The sequence below is a fragment of the Hylobates moloch genome, unplaced genomic scaffold (assembly GCF_009828535.3).
Source record: "Hylobates moloch isolate HMO894 unplaced genomic scaffold, HMol_V3 SCAFFOLD_8, whole genome shotgun sequence".
Taxonomy (NCBI): domain Eukaryota; kingdom Metazoa; phylum Chordata; class Mammalia; order Primates; family Hylobatidae; genus Hylobates; species Hylobates moloch.
Window position 1 is genome coordinate 66,535,286 of NW_026652283.1, and position 21,542 is coordinate 66,556,827.

A 21,542-nucleotide genomic window follows, 5' to 3' on the forward strand; every position below is an offset into this window, starting at 1 on the left:
AAAAAAAATGTGGTGCATATACACAACGGAATACTATACAGCCATAAAACTTTCAGTACATACGCACACAAAGAAGGGAACAACAGCCACCAGGGCCTACTTGAGGGTAGAGGGTGGGAGGAAGATGAGAATTGAAAAAAACTACCTATCAGGTATTATGCCTATTACCTGGGTGATAAAATTATCTGTACACCAAATCCCTATGACATGTAGTTTATCTACATAACAAACCTGAGTGTAATCCTGAACCTAAAAGTTTAAAAATAATAATAAAAATAATTGGGAGGTTGGGGTTAGTTAGGGCTCAGGAAACTTTTCTAATTCCTCAAGTGATTTCTTTTTTTTTTTTTTTTTTTTAATTTTTAGACAGAGTCTCGCTCTGTCGCCCAGGCCGGAGTGCGGTGGTTCGATCTTGGCTCACTGCAAGCTCTGCCTCCCCAGTTCACACCATTCTCTTGCCTCAGCCTCCTGAGTAGCTGGGACTACAGGCGCCTTCCACCACGCCTGGCTATTTTTTTTGTATTTTTAGTAGAGATGGGGTTTCACTGTGTTAGCTAGGATGGTCTCGATCTCCTGACCTCGTGATCTGCCTGCCTCGGCCTCCTAAAGTGCTGGGATTACAGGCATGAGCCACCACGCCCGGCCACCAATGACTCTTAAATAAATCAAATCTTAGGAAGCACTAAGCTATAGGATTTAAGGTCAAACTCCTGGAAACTTAATCTAAGGTTCTTTAATGATCTGGTCTCTGCTAATCTTTCTGGGTTCAAATTTCACTATTACCTGCATATGCAAACTTATTCTGCAGTTGTAAGGCACTACTTATAGTTCTCAAACACAGCTTATTGATTTTTCTTCCATGTTTCTAAGGTTTGCAAATGCTGTTTGTTTTCCAAGACTGACATCCTCTCTTTTGTAAGCCTATGAATGCATTTTCCCAAATTCACTGTGAAGACTTATCTGAGCACAAAGTTACAGGGGTCTCTTTGCTTAGTTCCCATAGCATTGTGTGCATTGTGTGCATATCAAACCTAACACAATTTAGGTCTGCTTCCCTGCCACTAAATTGTGAGCTCTCTGCAAGTAAACACTGAATTACTCATCTTTGAGTCTTGAACATATGCTAGAATAATTACTTCATGACAAAAGATTTTGGAATGAATGATCAAGAAGAAAAAAGGCAAAAAAACCCGCTCAGAAATAATAAAGAATTGTTAGTGATGCACTAATGTTCCTTGGGTTGAAGCCTTGATACTCTGACATTCTCCACCCTGATCACATTAACTGACCTTACAGATGAGTGGTTGTTTGATATATTAATTATATAACATTTACCACTCAAAGGACTCAAAGATGTTTTTCATAACTCACGAAATTTGTAGTTCCTATTATAACAGTCTTTCGTCCTTAAATTAAAAAAACAATGGTTAGAAGCACATACTTTCAACACTCAGTCTATATTCTTTGAATACACTGCCATGAAAAACAATCAAAACACTAGCAGCAACTTATCCAATTTATGTTTGGCATGTTGAATAATTTCACTCAGACTTTTGGCCAAACTCTTGGTTCTTTCCTTAGTGATTAAGTAGATGAATGGCAGTTCAGGGCAACCTTCAATAATGTGGTAGTTATGACAAAAAAACAAAACAAAACATTTTTTTAAACAAAAGTTTATAATCAAATAAAATTTAATAAAAACATTGTTTTAATAGTTTCAGGGCCAAAATGATAGTAGTTCATGCATGTGTAACATTCAGCGAACAGCCTTGGTATACCACTAATAAGCTCTAAGGAGGAGCTCACCCTGCTGGCCCTGGGGCGTCTGTGAGATGATAAACTGCGCTGGCTGCAAATTGGTGGTTGGATGCACCAACACAAACTGTTGCAGGTTGAGATTCTGCTGTTGAAGCTGTTGCAGTTGTTGAAGATCCTGAAAAATTGGAATTAAAACATGGATTGGAGATTCTCAAATAAAAGTTCGCTTAATTATAAGGCTTCCAGCTGATGACTTCTGTCACATCCAAATAAAGAAGAGTAAATACTTGGCATGCTTTAATATTCCAAACAGGGTATGCTCTGTGTGTGCTTGACAAAGCATGTGAAGCAACCTGGAGCCTCTGCAACTGACTATTTTTGTGGACTGACATATATTGCTATGATAAGCCTAATTTTCAATGGTTCTTTAAAATTCCCTCAGAACAAATATACTTCTGTTTTTTATCATGTAAAGATCAATATGGGTTTTAAAAATCAAGTGAGAAGAGTTCTTAAATATTTGATTGATTTTTCTCTTAAATAAAAATTGATCGTGTTACGTCTGAATTTCCATCAATAAAGGGCCTATAATGACTTATGACATTTGACAATAGCTTATCTAACTCAACTGAAAAATCAGTATTCAATTTTTTTGCCCTTTTCCACATGTTCTGAAGTATTCAATTTTTTAAAACCAAAAATAGCTATCCATATAAAAATTTGATCCCTAACAACAGCATCTTACATTGGCCTACTGTTTTATAATTTTCAAAGTGTTTTCATGTACGTTATCTTATTTAGACTAATGTTAATATAGGGTCTCACAGCTTAGGCACTAAAAACATCTATTTGGTGATGAGAAAGTGGCCAAAATCAAAACATTATCTTAAAAAGACTGTATAAAGACTAGTCTGATATCTATCTCTACTCTTATAGTTAATTAGCTCTTTTTAAATGGTTAGTCAAACTCTTGCTACAAGTTAAGTCCATTTCTGAGTCTTTTCTGAGAGGGATAAAGACAGCTGTCTAACAATTAGATTCATAATAACTCTTCATATATTTTACTGATATAACTACTTATACCTTTTTCCTCTTCTTGAGATTAAAGATTTTATTTATTTTCCTCCTTGGTACTATTGTGTATGCTTCTTAGACAATTTTTTTCTGTTTTTTAGTGGCGCGATCTCAGCTCACTGCAAGCTCTGCCTCCTGGGTTCACGCCATTCTCCTGCCTCAGCCTCCCGAGTAGCTGGGACTACAGGCACCTGCCCGGTGCCTGTATTTTTAGTAGAGACGGGGTTTCACCGTGTTAGCCAGGATGGTCTCGATCTCCTGACCTAGTGATCCGCCCGCCTCGGCCTCCCAAAGTGCTGGGATTACAGGCGTGAGCCACCGTGCCTGGCGCTTCTTAAATAAATTTTTATTATCTCTAGATACTTTGCCCTAAAATGTGAAAATTGAAACCAAACAACATTCTAATGCAATAATGTTCTGCATAATATTAATCACTCCATAGCAGAGATGACTCACTGTCTGTCTCATACATGGGTGGCAACATTCACCGCAGAGCACGTGAAAAAAAATCCATGTCTGCTGTAATTAGCTAATTAAAATAAATACAGTAATCCCCTGCTTCAAAAATATGCCAGCTAATTATTCAAGAATTGTCACTTAATATAAAGTCAGTTATTCAAATAATCAGCTATATGTTTATAATATCAACTACAATAAGCAAACAAACATTTCTAATTCAGTGGTAAGGAAGGGTACCGCTTACCTCACTGATCTAGAGCTCCTCAGGCAGTTAAGGCCCCACGCTAACAATCAAAAAGTTAATTTAACATTAAATAAAACCTGCCACTTTATTCCTCACTTGCTGCCCCAGCTATTGGAGTTCCTCACTCACCTGTGCGATCTGTATGGGCTGAGACAGGGGGATCTGCGTCATGGGCGTGGCAGCAGAGGCGGAGATGGTGGCCCCAGCAGCACTGTGCTGCTGGCTGGCGGAGTGCTGCTGCACTGCAGCAGCCAGCAGCTGTGCCTGTGCCTGTGCCTGCTGGAGTAGTAACTGTTGCTGGGCAGGCGTCAAAGTAAGCTAAACAAAACCAGAACACATAATGGGAAAGTGTTGAAGGAGAAAGTCTCCTAATGCAAGCCAACTGCTTTAAAATAGGTAACTCAAATGATATCAGTCCCTAGCTACCCAACTTCACTTGCTTAGCAGACAGCTAAAATGTTCATCAGTGATCAAACTACCATTACTAGCAGAACATTTAAATTAAAATGGTGGTCCCCGCTCTGGACTTAATCATTCAAGCTTGTCCAGGGCCCTAGGGTTTGGGCAAAAAAGTAATTAACTAGTAAGCAAGAAAAAAAGAAGAATCACCACTGACAAGATATGAGAAGAAATTTACACCCAACCAAACAGCAAGTGATTAGTCAGATGAATGAGGAACAAGGATGCTGGATATAACCAAGGAAAGAACTGATAAGGCCCAGCTGCTTCCCATTAGCATGAATCCCTGCCATATTCCATCATTTCCATTAAGTCCAAAGATATGACTAAAGAATATGAGCTCCATTTGTTTCTTTTCCAAGTCTCCCTACAGGCCCCTCCCTAACACAATCTTTTCTGTTATTGAAAGCATTGAGTCTCTGCAACTTTACATCTCCTTTCCAACACATTATCTCTATGAAACAGGTGGTGATAACCGTTCTCTTTACATGCAAATGAACCCTAATGTCCAGGTTTAATAGAAGCTCCAGCCACAGGAACTTAGAATCCCAACTCCCTCTTACTATTGCAGACACTAGTCACCAAAAACAAGACCCAAATAGTAAAGTAGGAAATGTATTTAGAGCATATTTAAAGTTGTTTTCATAATGCAACTTATTTCAAACACACTTAAATCAAAGCAGTAAATGTGTTCTACTTTTCTTTTGGTGACAAGTTCTGATTGATCAAACAAGATGGAACCATAATTTTCTGAAGTATATGTACAGTCACTTAGTGCCACAACCTCCTCTAAAAGAATCAGACACAATTTGTGCATTAGAAACAGAAGGCTCAAAACCAAACCATTAAAAAACTCAATACCCTTCAAGGGATATGTGTGTATATAAAGTATATTTTTAATTTTTATATAATATATATACATACATATATCTCTACTGATGGGATTTTGTAAACAATTTTGCAACAGTTCTTAAAACAGTTGTCCACCGACAAAACACACTTAACTGGGAAAAAAAGAAAGAAAGAAAAAAAAAAAAAACCCCAGGAAATTCTTGGGAGTTAATGTGATGTGAATTGAATAATAACTATTTCTTACCATTGCCCTAAACCAATCCCCACAAAGATAATTTAATACACAAATTTTCAACAATTGGAAAAATATTTCGAATGGTGCCTTAGAGAAAAGACAGCTGAAAACTTAAAAGCTTAATATAGCCACAAAGGCCAATTTATTAACAATAAAAAATAAATGACAGACCTTCTCAGCCTTTTGGCTAAGATCAAGTATAAAAATAAACAATATTTGTTTAATGATACATGCCAAGCACTGTTCTATAAGCTTTACATGTATTATCTCCAATCTTTACAACAGTAATGAGATAAGTATTATTAGTATCTCCATTTAACAGAAGGAAAACAGGTAGAGGGAAATGAAGTAATTAGGCCATACGGTAAGCTGTAGAGCTAGGATATGAAGCCACGTGCTTTATTTTAGACCATTACACAGTAACTTAAAGAAAAATGTTTTTCTTTTGCAGGTACTAATCCATTCTTTAACTTCTACCCTGCAGTGATGTCTTAATGCCAAATGGACAACTGCCATTTTCAGTGTAATGATCTCAGCTATACGGTAATTACTCCATTGCATGATGAAGCAACACCTGAAACAGGGGTTTAATAAAGTTTTTAATTTATCCAGAGCATCTACAATTCTAATAAAAGATATCCTGAAAACTTACGACAAAGATAATTCCTTTTTCAGAGCAACTTACTACCTACAGTGTAGGAAGTTCCTTAAAGACACAATAGTGCCAGGCATAGCCATGTTATTGCCAGCTATGGTAAACAATTCTAATCAGCTATTGGCCAATGGCAGTTCTGACACAGAGAAAGTTTATTGTAATTCTCTCAGTGAACACTTACCCCAGTTATCTGTCCTCCAGCTAGCATAAGCTGGGTCTGGGGAATGGCTGCCTGCACTGAAGGCTGCTGGGAAGGCTGGCTTGGCTGCTGTGAATCCCCCGATTCTTCATTAGATTTAGACTGAGGTGGGGTGGGGTAGGAAATAAAAGATTGCAAATAGTTGATTAAAAGAAATGTACTTAAAACCCCATCTTTTAGGAATCATTTAAAACATGGGCTTATTCAGTCATGAGTTCTGGTTTACCTCCTTTCTTTTCTTTGTATTTTCCTAGTTTCACATACTAAGTTTTTCAACTTTTTAATTCCAATGCCAGCAAAGCTGCTATTATAATTTTTAAAAATAAATAGTCATCCCCCACAAATTTATAGATTTTTTTCATAGCCCCTAATTCCTCAACTCTAGAAATAGGGGGTAAAGGGAAGAATAGATTTTCAATTCACCTCTACATTAGACCTTCCAAACCAATATTTTAACATACACCTGGTGGTCAGTCTGAAACTTCTCCATATACCATCTCAGAGAATGATCACTTGATCCACAGAACTTTCCACCTAATATTTTACAGAACGGTAAATCTAGCAACTCCCATCAACTAACACACAAGCTCAGAGAGAAAATGCTGCAGTCAAGAGAGAGGGGCACGAAGAGAAAATTTTATGGTAATTAAAACTGGTTATGCAAAGCATTAAAATTCTGCATAGATTTGCATATTTCTCACCACCTGTTTTGGGGACTGCAGCAAGGCTAATTAACATAAATGCTCTGATTAATTCTGCCAGTCACTGAGAGATAATTATAGTGCAGGACTGTAAACATTCTGCACTGGAGATACAGCCTGTTTGCCAACATCTCTCTAAGGGATGAAAGTTTACCATGGCAACCAAGGCAATTTTCCGCCTCCCCTCCCTCAGAAAGTAAGGTCACATTATCTCTTTTTCTTTTCTCTCCTTGTTCCTACATGTTACTAGGTCCATATTCAACTGGGTTTCATGAAATGCTCAACCCAAGGTCTTTAGTCATTAGCAACACTGAAATCAATCTTCTGTAATACTGTCTTTCCCTCTTGACTGCTAGTTACCTAAACACTATAATGAAAGGAACCAGCAGGTTGATAGAAATATTAAGAGAGCAATGTCTAACACTTGAACTTTGCATGTTTTGCCATATGGTTCAAAGAAGGAAAGTGGCCAGATTTAAGTTTTAACATTTTGATTGTCTATCCACCAATATCTACGAACAGGTTTAATTACAATTATTAGAAGCCTAACATTTTAGGATGGAGAGGAACTCTGGCAATCTTATAAATGTCCCCACTTAAATACAGATGAGAAAAACTGAACTCAAGGAGCTTATGTGACTTGCCAAAGGTCACACAGCTAGTCAGTGGCAGAACGAGAATGCAAACCTAAGACCCTTGTGTCTCAGTCCAGTGCCCTTTCCTCTGCCCTATAAGGTCTCCCTAAGACATCAAAAATGATGAATAACAAGCCTTTTGGAAACAAACTGGCATTTAAGAGAACTTTCAGGCTGTGTGTTTAGGTATGTGTTATAGCAGTATAACTTAGAAACATTTTTACTGAACTTACACATAAAACTTTGAAAGTAGACTTTTCCTGTCCATCTTTGGTTCATGCACAGTAGCAGAATATAAAATTGATTTTCATTAATGGTAATAATTATCATTATTTGAATCTTCACGAGATTCACTAATTTTAAAAAGGTAATACTCCTAAGCATTTCCTATTATAAAACATATGTTCACTATAGAAAAATATAAGAAAAAATAAACAGAAGATTGACCCATAATCCCAGGTCCCAGCTTACCTGTACATTTAAAGACTGAGCAGCAGCCTGTAAACTTGTTCCAGCGAGTTGGACCTATAAGTAATCAGGGGAAGTTCTAGCTTAATACTGTTGACATTCATCACAAGGGGTTGTCATCACTAGATAAAGTCTACTATGTGTCACCGAGCTAGAACTGAGAAGACAAAGAAGTTTGTCTTATGGAGTTAAAACTTTATGAACAAGCTCAGTCCCTTCTCAACCCACCCTATCCCACCCCTACTGGTCCCACAGAAAAATGCTGCTAATCTTTTTTTGAAGATGTTTTCCTACACTAAATGAACATTATCAGCCATGCCGTACTTGTACTGAATGCTCCTTATATAACATTCTGTTTGTAAACACAGAACGCTTAGATTCTAAAAATTTAATTAACCTTCCACATTGTGTTAAGGAACATACAAGCTATCGATATACATTATTTATTATTAGAAACAATCAGAACCATCTACTTATTTTAATTTCAAATGTTCCATGTATACACCACAGTAGAAATATATTTACACACCCACACAGCCAAGTCCTTAAAACATTTATAATCGTAACTTAAAACTCTTAGCTGAAATAAGAAATCTATCCTATAAACCACACATAAAAGTCTGTCAAAACATTTAATACATTTCATACATTCAGAAAGTTCAAATCATGGTTATGTGAAAATAAGGATACACATGGAATTAAGACCATCATTTGGCAACTATGATAATAACTATGATTTAGGCACAGTCATCAATGGATAACTAATGGGTGAGAAATCTGAGGAGTAACAGGATATTTACATATTCTCAACTATGTCTCCAATGATACTTGATACTTACAAAGGGTAAAATAGTATCTTTTCAGTGGAGAAACCTGGCAGACAAATAATAAAGTGAACACAAACAAGAGTCAGCAGGAAGGAGACACAGGCCTTCTGCTATGATGCGCTGAGAGGAATACAGCATTGCTTATGCTGCATCCCTAACAAAAGTGTAGAATCTGAATCTAATCATGATGAAAATCAGACAAACCCAAACAGAAACACTACAAAATAACTGGTGTACACTGTTCAAAACTGTCAATGTCCTGAAACAAAGAAAGACTGAGGAGGGAGAAAGAGAATATAAACTAGGCTAGAATAAATGGAAAACTAAACTAGAATGGTGGCAATGGGAATAAAAAGTAGGAAACAGGAAAGTCTCTGCAATGCACTACATAAGGATCTTGACTGGATTTAGATTAAAAAAAGAGAGTCATGCATTATTCCTGGGTTCAAATCTGGGCAACTGGAAAATGGTAGTACCACTAACAGGGACAGAGAAGATAATGAGTTCCATTTGTATATACCACATAGCATCAGGATGTCCTGAGATTAAATATAAATGTTGGTATGGAGCTCAGTGAAGAGTTAAGAGCTAAAATGAATTGACTACTATGTCCTTTATTTGAAACTGCTAGTCCTGTTAGTAGATGAGAGCCCTCAAACACACACAAAAAAACCAAAATCTGAAGACATATGTAGAACACATTTAAAATACAGTGTAATCACGAGAGGCCTATCTGAACAGATAATATGTTTAAGGCCTAAAGGCTAAGAAGTCAAAGAGCCCAAGGAAAGAGCTTTAGGTACAAAGATTTGAAGATAAAAATTTTATGTGATTTTTACTTATTATGTTTCAGGGTAAAAGTCTGTTGAGTTTCAGGGTAAAAGTCTGTCTGTTGAGGAACGGGATATTTATACAGTCTTGAAAGTACTGCCTCACAGAGTATTACCTACCAGGAGGCAAAAAGACATATTTACAGTGGACAAATCTTATAAACACTACCTTAATAAAATAATCAAACTTAATATCACAATAATGGGACAAAGCAATATGATATGGCTTCTGAACACACCGAGAGGGATTCAGCATCACTTCTGTTGTATTCCTTTCAAAAATGCATAACTTGAATTCAACCGTTGAGGGAACAATCATATTCAAGTTAAAGGGGCATTCTATAAAACAGCTGGCCTCTGTTCTTCAAAAATGCCAATATCATGAAAGACAAAGACATGCTGAGGAATTGTTCTGGATTGAAGAAGACTTAACAGACATGACAGCTAAATGCAAAGTATGGACTGGATTGTGGGCAGGAAGTATATAAATATGGGCCAATATTGGAAAATGATATCATATCAATGTTAAATTTCTGGAATTTGAAATTTGCACTGTAGTTTTATAAGAGAATGCTGTTTTTACGAAAAACATGCTGAAGTATTTAGAAGTAAATGGTTATAATGTCTGCAACTTTCAAAGGAATTAGCAAAAAACAATTTTTTTTGGCTCGGTGCCATGGTGTACGCCTATAATCAGTTACATGGAAGGCAGGAAGATCACTTGAGCTCAGGAGTTGAAGATCAACCTGGGAAACATAATAAGACCTCATCTCAAAAAAAAATTTGTATGTGTACATACATACACATACAAATATATGGTATGTGTAAAATGTATTTTGTATGTGTACATACATACATATACACATATGGTATAAAGCAAATATGGTAAAAATAGTAACAACTGGTGATTCTAGGTGAAGGGCTTTCAGATGAACACTGTTCTATTGTTGTAACTCTTACAGATTTGAAAGTTTTTTTTAAACAGGAAGTTAAAAATAAAAAGAAGAGAGCATTCCTTTACCAACTCCATTTAGCTAGTTTCTAACACCCCTCAAGGCTCAGCTCAAAAATCACCCTGAGAGAAATGTCTTAGATTGTACAGGGTAAGCTAATCATTTCTTCCTCAGTAGTCTCACACTTGACAATTTACTCATCTATGACTTTATTCAGCAAATAATTACTGAACACCTGTTGTATTACGGGGTTCTTTGGTAAATGCTGGGATACAGGTAAACAACAAAAGGTTTCCATTTTCATGGAACTTCTAGTTAATGGGGCAACAGAGCTAAAGCCATCTATTTTGTGTATGTATATTATAATTATGGTAAGGAAAGGTTCAAGGTGCTAATTCTGTCAATAAAGGGGTTGGAAATAGAAGGCAAGTGTCACACTGTTAATTATGTAGCTAATCAGATGCAAGGACTTATGTCTTGATGGGAGATTCAATGGTGTCGCAATTTCAAATAAAATTCTTTGGTTTGCACTCCTTTGGTCTGGGTGGTATTGAAGGGTCTATGATTTTGGTAATCAGTGGCTGGATCTAGAGGTCTTGGAGCTGGTACAGGGAGACTTGCAATCATCTTGGAATTTGGACCCAGAGGGGAGAAAACTGCACATCATCTGTGCACCCTCAGGGATTTTTTAATACATTTGGACCATCACATATTTAAGCCAGATAAAGATGCTTACTAGGTGCCAAATAATTGACTAAATTCTGTCAAAAATACTATTCCTCTTGGGAACCCAGAAAAATTACTGGAGGCTTGAGTATGTTCTTAGAAAAAAAATCAACATGAAAACATTTTTTTCTTCTAGGATATATTTAAAATATATTTTAAAATTCATTTTAGATGTTAATTCATCTTAATATTTTATCTGGAAGTTAATGTCAAAGTTTTTCCATTTCAAAGATATAAACGATGCTATGTGCCTGAGCAAAAGTGTTCCATTAGGCCTCACTGTAACAGATGATAACTGCTGCCTACATGATATCCATTTGAGTCTGTGAACAAATAAATGGGATTTAGAACAGCTTCCAGGATTTTACCTGTTTTCAAAAGAATTTCTTTTATTGTTTAGGTGGTCTGATGACATATTTTGATGAAAAGACTTTAGTAAGATGTATATAATCAGTGCTCAGTAACTCAATATATTAATATGTAATCTGGGAGGTCTTATGTCCATATGGGTTTTTCACTGAATCACTACCACCACCATCATTAGGCACCATCACTAGCACCATTACTATCAACACATATAGACCACCAAAATATTGCTCTAATATATAATTGTGAACATAAGAGGTTGAGACACTCCGATAATCTAGCTCCCAACTATTTTCACTGTTTTCCATTTTCAACCAGCTTCCATATCCCAAAACTATTGAGTAGCCAGTGTTTGTTTTTTTAATTCCCATTCCCTCTACATTATAGCTAAAACATGAATGAACAGAATTCATGGTCTGTTTTAGACCCAGGGAAACAAATGTTGTGACATAGGGTAATAAAGTTGAGGCAGAGTCTTTTGAACCTCAAACTAGGGGGCGGGGATCACAGTCAAGCAAAAGCCTCTGAGTAGTTGCCCAAATCAACTGTCATGGTCTGGAACTGTTTTAGAGGACAGAAATGAGCGTGGAGCTCAGAGCCTTATACAGCAGGTCTCAGGCAATGGTAGCTACATCTTTTTGGATGATTTTGATAATTTGCTACCATCAGGTAGCCACCACAGATACCCACTTATAAAAACAATAACCCAGTTGTTACACACATTCCATTCACAACAAGGAATTCTTTTGTTTCCCACACACCTGTGGGGTCAATGACTATACATTCAACTAAACCATAGGATTTCATACTAACCAAATACAATGACACAATTACATATAATTAGCACTAGGCTTTAAATAAGTTAAAAGGTCCTACATTCTGAAATAACTTCCTCAGGCCCCAGTACTTTACGCCTCTATCTTTCACTCTCACTGATGGTTGAGCAGAACATACCCACCTGATGGAGATGTCCAAGGAAAGCCTGCGCCTGGGCTGTTGAGATTGCTCCTCCTACAGGCACAGGCTGCTTCTGAAAGTCCAGACCATTGGTTTGTGTGCCTAGAAAGCAAGCAAAATAATTACAACTATTAAAAGAAGTAAATGAAATAAAGCACTAGATTTCAGTTACCAACATTCATCAGGCACCTATTTTGCATAAGTACTTTTCTAAGTACCTCCAAGGAGAAGGGATTCAAAAGAAAGGAAACAGTAAAATGGTTTATCTTCTAAAAGCAGGACTGCATGACAAGTACACAAACACTGATAAAGCTTAAGAAACAGAAACAAAAATATAAATAATAAATTATAATCATAAGATGGTATGTGAAAATTCAGATGTGAATGCAGCAACTGGAGCAGCTAGCATAGGAACAGAGTTCAAAGACACCCTGAGGCTCTCTTCTATTTTTCAGCTTACTTGATATGTGGTTTAGACAGAAGAAATTCACTGGTGACTTTGCCAAGAGCAAGAAAGACTTATTATTAACTCTGAACACTTTAATGAATAGCAATCTGATGGCAAAAAGCAACCTTTTCCATGATAAGCATAAAGAAAACAATAGCTGTACTAATTCCTTTAATCCTAAACAATAGATTGCTGCATGTATCTCATTAGCAAGGGCCCTGCTGTAATTATATTTTTCAAAATGTTATGCGAGGCTGGGTGTAATGGCTTATGCCTGTAAACCCAGCACTTTGGGAGGCCAAGGTGGGTAGACGGCTTGAGCTCATGAGTTCGAGATCAGCCTGGGCAGCATGGTGAAACCCCGTCTCTATAAATAATCAGCCAGGTGTGTGGTGGTGTGCGCCTGAAGTCCTGGCTACTCCTCAGGCTGAGGGAGAATGGCTTGAGCCCAGGAGGTGGAGGTTGCAGTGAGCCGAGATCATGCCACTGCACTCCAGCCTGGGTAATAGAGCTAAAACTTGTCTCAAAAAAAAAAAAAAAAAAAAAAAATCAAAGAAAAATGTTATGCGAGTGCTTTTTAACCACTTCTGCTATGAACTGATATTAGAATAGGGCTAATTTATGGAAAGACATGCCACCCTAACACCCAGAAATATTTTCTAAGGGATTATAATACATTGTTTCCAAATTACTATATCCAGTTATTATTTTAAAAAGCCAGAACATCATGTACTGAATAAAATATAACAGACCACAGGAATCTGTAAGAATTGTCTAGACCACAGATACGTTTCTACACTTCCATTTCCTACCACTCAAACACCCCATTCTTCCCATCCTTACGCCTACGTGTGCACACATATCCAAAGCAGACCAGTCAGAAGAGCACAAAGTCAGAACCTTACAGCAGTGTTTGTAAGACAGTGCTAACGTCTGCCAATATACACATCCTAATTTCTGGCGGATTACTTAAGTAAGAATGAATAATTAGGTATAGCACATGAACCAGAGCCCTATTTGTTTCCTTGAGATAATTATAAAAGATATGTATAAATATTTCACTTCCTAAAAATCATAAAATCGCTTCTGATATTTTTCCTAAAGTCTTCTACAAATAGAAAACTATAGAACTACTTAGACATATACAGTTAGTAAAATTAAGAGTGCATGCTTATGTCAAGTAATTGAAAACCTGCATGAAAATAAAATGTAATTAGAATCACCTCCTTTATTTTTTCTTATTTTTTTCCACAACGACATTCTAGTCAAGTAAGTAGAGTCACTTCCATAAGCCACATGTAGAAGTTTCACTATTTTAAAGTCGTGTATTTTGTCATTAGTTGTTATCTCTATCCCTATGCAGGATATCAGTCCCTTTGTGGAGATTTTAAGATAGTACAGCATATTATTTTGTCAATCATACCTCAATAAAACTGGAGGAAAAAGAGACTGTTCACCATTAGAGAAACATGCTCAAGATATATTAAATAAATCAACAAGGCTAAAAGAATATGAGATTTTGAAAAACCGAGACAAGCACTTAAAAGATTAACACATTACTAATAGGAAGTCTTCCAGAACCAAATATTCCACTCTCATGGAGTTTGTGAAAATCTATATACTGGTTTCACTTTCAAGTTGCCATAAAATGCTATCAAAGCTGCTTATAAGTCACAAAGCACTGAATAACACAGAGACTTTGATGATGGTCTACTGGTAATAGTATTTAAGTGCCCTGGTTCTGCCTCTGGGGGGAGGAGGAGCTGAAGGCATGGTCTCTGTATTGTAAAATGTTCTTACATTTTTAATATATTATGATATTTTGACATCATAAAAACCTTTCCGGCTGGGGAGAGACTGCCCCTCCCAGGTTTAGTCAATTCTTGGAGACAGCAAAGGGCCCAGCCAGGAGCATGTCTTTGATACACAAACTAACCAATCTAGAGCCATACTTCCTCAATCAGACTCTACAGGCAATATTCTGCCTTCATCCTAGGGCCAGGTACTGGGCAACTAGAGACGACCCCTAGGTGGTCCCAAAGCCCTCTAAAATTATTCAAATTAGCCAATCCTAAACTGTTCACTCTGTCCTGACTTTCCCACAGAAACCCCAACAAAAGTAGTGGCCTAGAGCCAGTGGGTGGCTTTCCCCTCTAATTCCAGCTACTCAGAGGCTGAGGCAGGAAGGATCCTTTGAGCCCAGGAGTTCGAGGCTGCAACCAGCTACGATCATGCCACTGCAAAAAGGTGATGGCCTAACTATTCCCCTTTAGAAACCCCAGTAAAGGTAGTGGCCTAAACCTTCCACTCACTCCTATATTCTGCCTCCTCACCACTCTGGTGTCTTCCCCATGTGACCCTGCATGGTGTGCTGTGCCTCCTGTCTCTAGGACCTGCGAGTATAATAAACTTTGTTTTCCTGAGCTTTTCTTATGTCACCTATTGTGGCCACACTGGACTAACCACCTCATAACAGAATACAAAACAGTATTCAAAGGTAGTAAGGTAAAACAGAATACTCTTAGATAACTACTCAGATAAATAGAGGAATTTAAGGTGCTAAGGCAGGTTAACCTCTTTTACTGTGGCAACTGAGGCTCCATTGGGAGGTGAGAAGTAGAAGAAAGTAGTTATTACATGAAAATCATTCTTGTAAAACATAAAGACCTAAATTGGACTAAAAGGAAAGGAGAGAGAAACAGATATACACACATACACCAACTGGAAGTTAAGTATGAGCTAGAAATGTGGAGGTAGGTACACTGGGGGCCGAAACCAAATAGCACTTGGTCTTGTGTGCCTGGGAGAAAAGGAGCACCCTACATTAGGAGACATAATAGGAGCACCTAAATTAGGAGACATGAAGACATAGAGAAACAGAAGGAGCAGTTAGAAAAGTAGAAAAAAAACCCTTCAAGATTAGTGTGTTTACAGAAATCCTGAACAGATCAATAACGAGTAATTAAACAAAATCAGTAATAAAAAACTTAACCAAAAAATACCTGGACCAGATAGATTCACAGCCAAATTTTACCAGCCGTACAAGGAAGAGCTCGTACCAATTCTACTGAAACTATCCCCCAAAAATCAAGTAGGAGAAGCTCCTCCCTAACTTCTTCTATGAAAGCAGCATCATCTTGATACCTAAATCTGGCAATGATACAACAAAAAAGAAAACTACAGGCCAACATCCCTGATGAACATAGATGCGAAAATTCTCAACAAAATATTAGTAATCCAAATCCAGCAGCACATCAAAAAGTCAATTCCCCATGATCAAGTGGGCTTTATTTCTGGGATGCAAGGGTGGTTCAACATATACAAATCAGTACGTGACTAACTACACAAACAGAATTAAAACAAAAACCGTATGATCATCACAACAGAACCAGAAAAAAGCATTCAATAAAATCTAACATCCCTTTATAATAAAAACTCCTAATAAACTAGGCATTGAAGGAACATACCTCAAAATAATAAGAGCCATCTATGATAAATTCATAGCCAATATCATACGGAACAGTCAAAAGTTGAAAGCATTTCCCCTAAGAACAAGGCAAAGATGTCCACTCTCACCACTGCTATTCAACATAGTACTGAAAGTCCTTGCCACAGCAATCAGGCAAGAGAAACAAACAGCATCTAAATAGGAAAAGTGCAAGTAAAATTATCTAAAGATTCTGCTCAAAGACTCCTAGACCTGATAAATCACTTCAGTGGACTCAGGATACGAAATCAATGTACAAAAATCAGTAGCATTCCAGGCCGGGCATGGTGGCTCATGCTTGTAATCCCAGCACTTTGGGAGGCCGAGGCGGGCGGATCACGAGGTCAGGAGATCGAGACCACGGTGAAACCCTGTCTCTACTAAAAATACAAAAAAAAATTAGCCGGGCGTGGTGGCGGGCGCCTGTAGTCCCAGCTACTCAGAGAGGCTGAGGCAGGAGAATGGCGTGAACCTGGGAGGCGGAGCTTGCAGTGAGCCGAGATTGCGCCACTGCACTCCAGCCTGGGCGACAGAACGAGACTCCGTCTCACAAAAAAAAACAAAACAAAACAAAACAAAACAGTAGCATTCCTATACATCAATAACGTTCAAGTTGAAAACCAAATCAAGAATACAATCCCATTTACAGTAGCCACAAAATAAAATAAAATAAAATAAAAAACAGCTAGGAATACATCTAACCAAGGTGGTGAAAGATATCTATGAGAACTACAAAACACTGTTAAAAGAAATCACAGACGACACAAACAAATAGAAAATAATTCCATGCGCGAGGGTTGGAAAAATCAATACCTTTAAAATGTCTATACTGCCTAAAGCAATCTACAGATTCAACACCAGTCTTATCAAATTGCCAACATCAGTTTTTTTTACATAATTAGAAAAAAACTATTCTAAAATTCATATAGAACCAAAAAGAGCCTGAATAGCCAAGGCAATCCTAAGCAAAAAAGAATAAAGCCAGAAGCATCACATAACCTGACTTCAAGCTATACCACAAGGCTACTGTAATGAAACAGCATGGTACTGGTACAAAAATAGATACACAGACCAATATAACAGAGTAGAGACCTCTAAAATAAAGCCCCACACCCACACCCAACTGATCTTTGACACAGTCAACAAAAATAAACAATGGGGAATAGGCACCCTACAATGGTGCTGGGAAAACTGGCTGACCATATGCAGAAGAATGAAACTGGACCCCTATGTCTCACTATATACAAAAATTAACTCAAGATGGATTAAATACTTCCATGTAAGACCTCAAACTGTAAAAACCCTAGAAGAAAACCTAGGAGATACTCTTGTAAACATTGGCCTAAGCAAAGAATTTATGACTAAGTACTCAAAAGCAAATGCAACAAAAATAAAAACAGACAATTGGGATTTAATTAAACTAAAGAGACAGGACTGAGGAGATAGGTACACTGAGGGCCAAAAGAAACTATCAACAGAATAAACAACCTACAGAATAGGAGAAAATATTAGCAAACTGTGCATCCAAAAAAGGACTAATATTCAAAATCTATAAGGAACTTAAATCAACAAGAAAAAAAACTTCATTAAAAAGCAGGCAAAGACAGACACGTCTCGAAGACATACAAGCAGTCAACAAATGAAAAAATGCTCAACATCACTAATCATCAGAAATGCAAATCAAAATAACAATGAGATACCATCTCACACTAGGCAGACTATTATTAAAAAGTAAAAAAAAAAAAACAAAAAACAAAAACCAAAAACCAAAAAAACCCCACAAATGTTGGCAAAGCTGAAAAAAAACCACGTACACACTGTTGGTAGGAATGCAAATTAGTTCAGTCCCTGTGGAAAGCAGTTTGGCAATTTCTCAATGAACTAAAAACAGAATTACCATTCGACCTAGCAATCCCATTACAGGATATATACCCAAAGAAAAATAAATTGTTCTACCCAAAAGACACCTGCATTTGCTTGTTTATCACAGCACTATTCACAACAGCAGAGACATGGAATCAACCTAGGTGCCCAAAACAGTGGATTAGATAAGGAAAATATGGTACATATGCACCGTGGAATACTATGCAGCCATAAACAGAACAAAATCCATGCAGTAACACGGATGCAGCTGGAGGCCATTTTCCTAAGTGAATTAACACAAGAACAGAAAATCAAATACCACATATTCTCACATTTAAGTGGGAGTTAAACACATAAGACACAAAACAAAGATGGAAACAGACACTAGGGATTCCAAAAGGGGGACGGGAAGGAGAAGGCAAGGGCTGGAAAAACTACCTACAGGTACTAGGTTTGCTACTTGGGTGACAGAATCATTAGAATCCCAAACCTCAGCATCAGGCGATATACCCATGTAACAAACCTGTGCGTTTACCTCCTGCATCTAAAACTATGCATTTACCCCCTACATCTAAAACAAAAATAGTTTTTTTAAAAAAAGACTAGTGTGCTTCAGGAGCCAGGGACGAGAAAGCTACAAGGATGGAGTGGTTTAATACCATTAAATGGTACAGAGAAGATAAGGATAAGAGCACTGAGAAATAAATAAATCCAAAGAAAATAGAGGGAAAGGTAAAAATAAAGGTAAGACCAATAACGAATACCATTAAAAAAAAACTTCCACATAATAGAAACACCAACTTGGTTCTTTCAAAAGAATCTTGTCACTTTGTAGCTTATAAACCTCTGGTAAGATGGAACAAGAAAATAAGAGAGAAGGAGCAAACAAACAATTTAAGTGTAACAAAAAAGGCATATCAAAAACTGCTGCAGGTCAGGTGCAGTAGCTCAAGCCTGTATCCCAGCACTCTAGAGAGGCTGAATCAGAAGAATTACTTGAGGCCAGGAGTTCAAGACCAGCCTGAGCAGCACAGTCAGAACCTGTCTCAAACAAAAAAAAAAAAAAAAAAAATGCTGCAGATAATAAAAAGATTAAGAATATATTGTGAAGCACTGTCAATATAATTAAAACTTAAAAATGAATAACTCTATAGAAAATATAACTTATGAAGACTGACTCAAGAAGAAATAGAAAATCCGTAGAGTCTCACAGCATTTAAGGAAATTGGATTAGTAGGTAAGTAAAAATCTTCCCAAGAAGAGAATAAAAAGCCTTGTTGAGGCCGGGCGCGGTGGCTCACGCTTGTAATCCCAGCACTTTGGGAGGCCGAGGCGGGCGGATCCCGAGGTCAGGAGATCGAGACCACGGTGAAACCCCGTCTCTACTAAAAATACAAAAAAATTAGCCGGGCGTAGTGGCGGGTGCCTGTAGTCCCAGCTACTTGGAGAGGCTGAGGCAGGAGAATGGCGTGAACCCGGGAGGCGGAGCTTGCAGTGAGCCGAGATCGTGCCACTGCACTCCAGCCTGGGTGACAGAGCGAGACTCCGTCTCAAAAAAAAAAAAAAAGCCTTGTTGATTTTACCCAAGTGCTTCCAAAAATTCAAGGAACAAATAATTCCAATCCTCCACAAACGTTTCCAGAGAACAACAAAACCAGAAACACTTCTAACTCATTTTATGAGACCAGCATAACCTTGATACCATAACCTGATAAAGTGTGAAAAATATAAATACAAGCCAGTTCCATTCATAAACATATATGAAAAAATACTAAATAATAATAGCAAACCTAATCTACTAATATAAAATATTATGGCTAAGGTAGATCTAGGGAGTCTGAGGCAGGAGAATCACTTGAACCTGGGAAGCAGAGGTTGCAGTGAGCCGAGATCGCGCCATTGCACTCCTGCCTGGGCAACAAGAGCGAAACTCCTTCTCAAAAAAAAAAAAAAAAAAAGAAAAAAGAAAAAAAGATCAATTAGACCAGATGCAGTGGCTCATGCCTGTAATCCCAGCACTTTGGAAGGTCGAGACAGGCAGATCGCGAGGTCAAGAGATCAAGACCATCCTGGCCAACATGGTAAAACCCCATCTCTACTAAAAATACAAAAATTAGCTGGGTGTAGTGATGCGCACCTGTAGTCCCAGCTATTCAGGAGGCTGAGGCAGGGAGATTGCTTGAACCCAGGAAGCGGAGGTTGCAATGAGCCGAGATAGCGCCATTGCACTCCAGCCTGAAGACAGAGTGAGACTCCATCTCAAAAAAAGAAAAAAAAATTAATTAATAAGATTCACCAAGTTCAAGAAAGGGCAGGGGGGAATCACATAGAAATCTCAAAAGATGCATAAAACTCTTAGACAAATTCAGTATCCACTTATGGTAAAAATTCTTGGCATAAGGACTGGGTGTGCTGGCTCACGCCTGTAATCCTAGCATTTTGGGAGGCTGAGACAGGTGGATTATTTGAGCTCTGGAGTTTGAGACGAGCCTGGGCAACATGATGAAACCCCAACTCTACCAAAAATACCAAAATCAGCCAGGCGTGGTGGTGCACACCTGTAGTCCCAGCAACTTGGACTGAGGGGGGAAGGACTGCTTGAACCCAGAAGGCTGAGGCCGCAGTGAGCCCACGTGACGCCACTACACTCCTGCCTGGGGAACAAAGTGAGACCCTGTCTCAAAAAGAAGCGGGGGGTGGGGGGGGGGGGGGGGGGGGGGGGGGAATCTTGGCATAGGAATACAAGTTTCTCTAACTTGATAAAGAATAAGCATTAAAATAAATAAATAAACATCATAGTTTATGGTGAAAAATTAAAAGCATTTCCTTTTAAGATTAAGAAGATAAGGGGGCCAGTTACTGTTACAGTAGGTAGACAGGCATGAGCAGGGCAGAGGGCTCTTCCCTTGCCCACTAGGAATGTCGGGTGATGGTCTGGCAGTTTTCATATTGCCTCTCTAAGTGATAAATTGGCAGCTGGCTTCAGGGAGAGGCCATTTCCTAATGGTCCACACCTGTTGCGTTAAGTGTTAATTGAAGGCAGGCACCAGGGAGAAGTAATTTCTTGAGCATGTGCATTAAGAGACAAAATGGCGGAGTATGACCTTCTGGGGGCACACCACCAGAAAAGGGAAGAAAGCCTCAGATGGGCATGCCTAAAACTTCCTAAACACACTGCACATGCTCACCTTCCAAGGGTAAGGTGGGCACTACACATGTGCGCAGCCCACCTCAAGGGAAGAATCATGGGAAAGGGGCCAGCCTATAAAGTCCCAGGATCAACGTTAAACACTGCACTTGACCTTGATGCCTGCTTGGGACTCTTCTAAGTGTACTTTCCTTTCTT

At 38.1% G+C, this 21,542-nt stretch overlaps 1 protein-coding gene across 6 annotated transcripts in view; it reads right to left on the bottom strand.

Annotated features, from left to right (window-relative positions):
• The window catches only part of POU2F1 (POU class 2 homeobox 1), a 208,780-nt gene that overhangs the window by 49,730 nt on the left and 137,508 nt on the right, over positions 1 to 21,542 (bottom strand). For 5 of the 6 annotated variants that reach the window (XR_004249289.2, XR_009214595.1, XM_032161096.2 and 2 more), the window contains 5 exons: positions 12,400 to 12,500; positions 7,743 to 7,796; positions 5,918 to 6,037; positions 3,665 to 3,853; positions 1,807 to 1,933 (listed from right to left, as the gene is read on the bottom strand). Coding sequence is in view for 4 of the 6 variants with exons in the window: in XM_032161096.2 (XP_032016987.1) it covers positions 1,807 to 1,933; positions 3,665 to 3,853; positions 5,918 to 6,037; positions 7,743 to 7,796; positions 12,400 to 12,500 (591 nt within the window). In the remaining 2 variants the exon portion in view is untranslated. The remainder of the gene's footprint in view (positions 1 to 1,806; positions 1,934 to 3,664; positions 3,854 to 5,917; positions 6,038 to 7,742; positions 7,797 to 12,399; positions 12,501 to 21,542) is intronic. The other variant, XM_032161099.2, reaches the window with a different exon arrangement.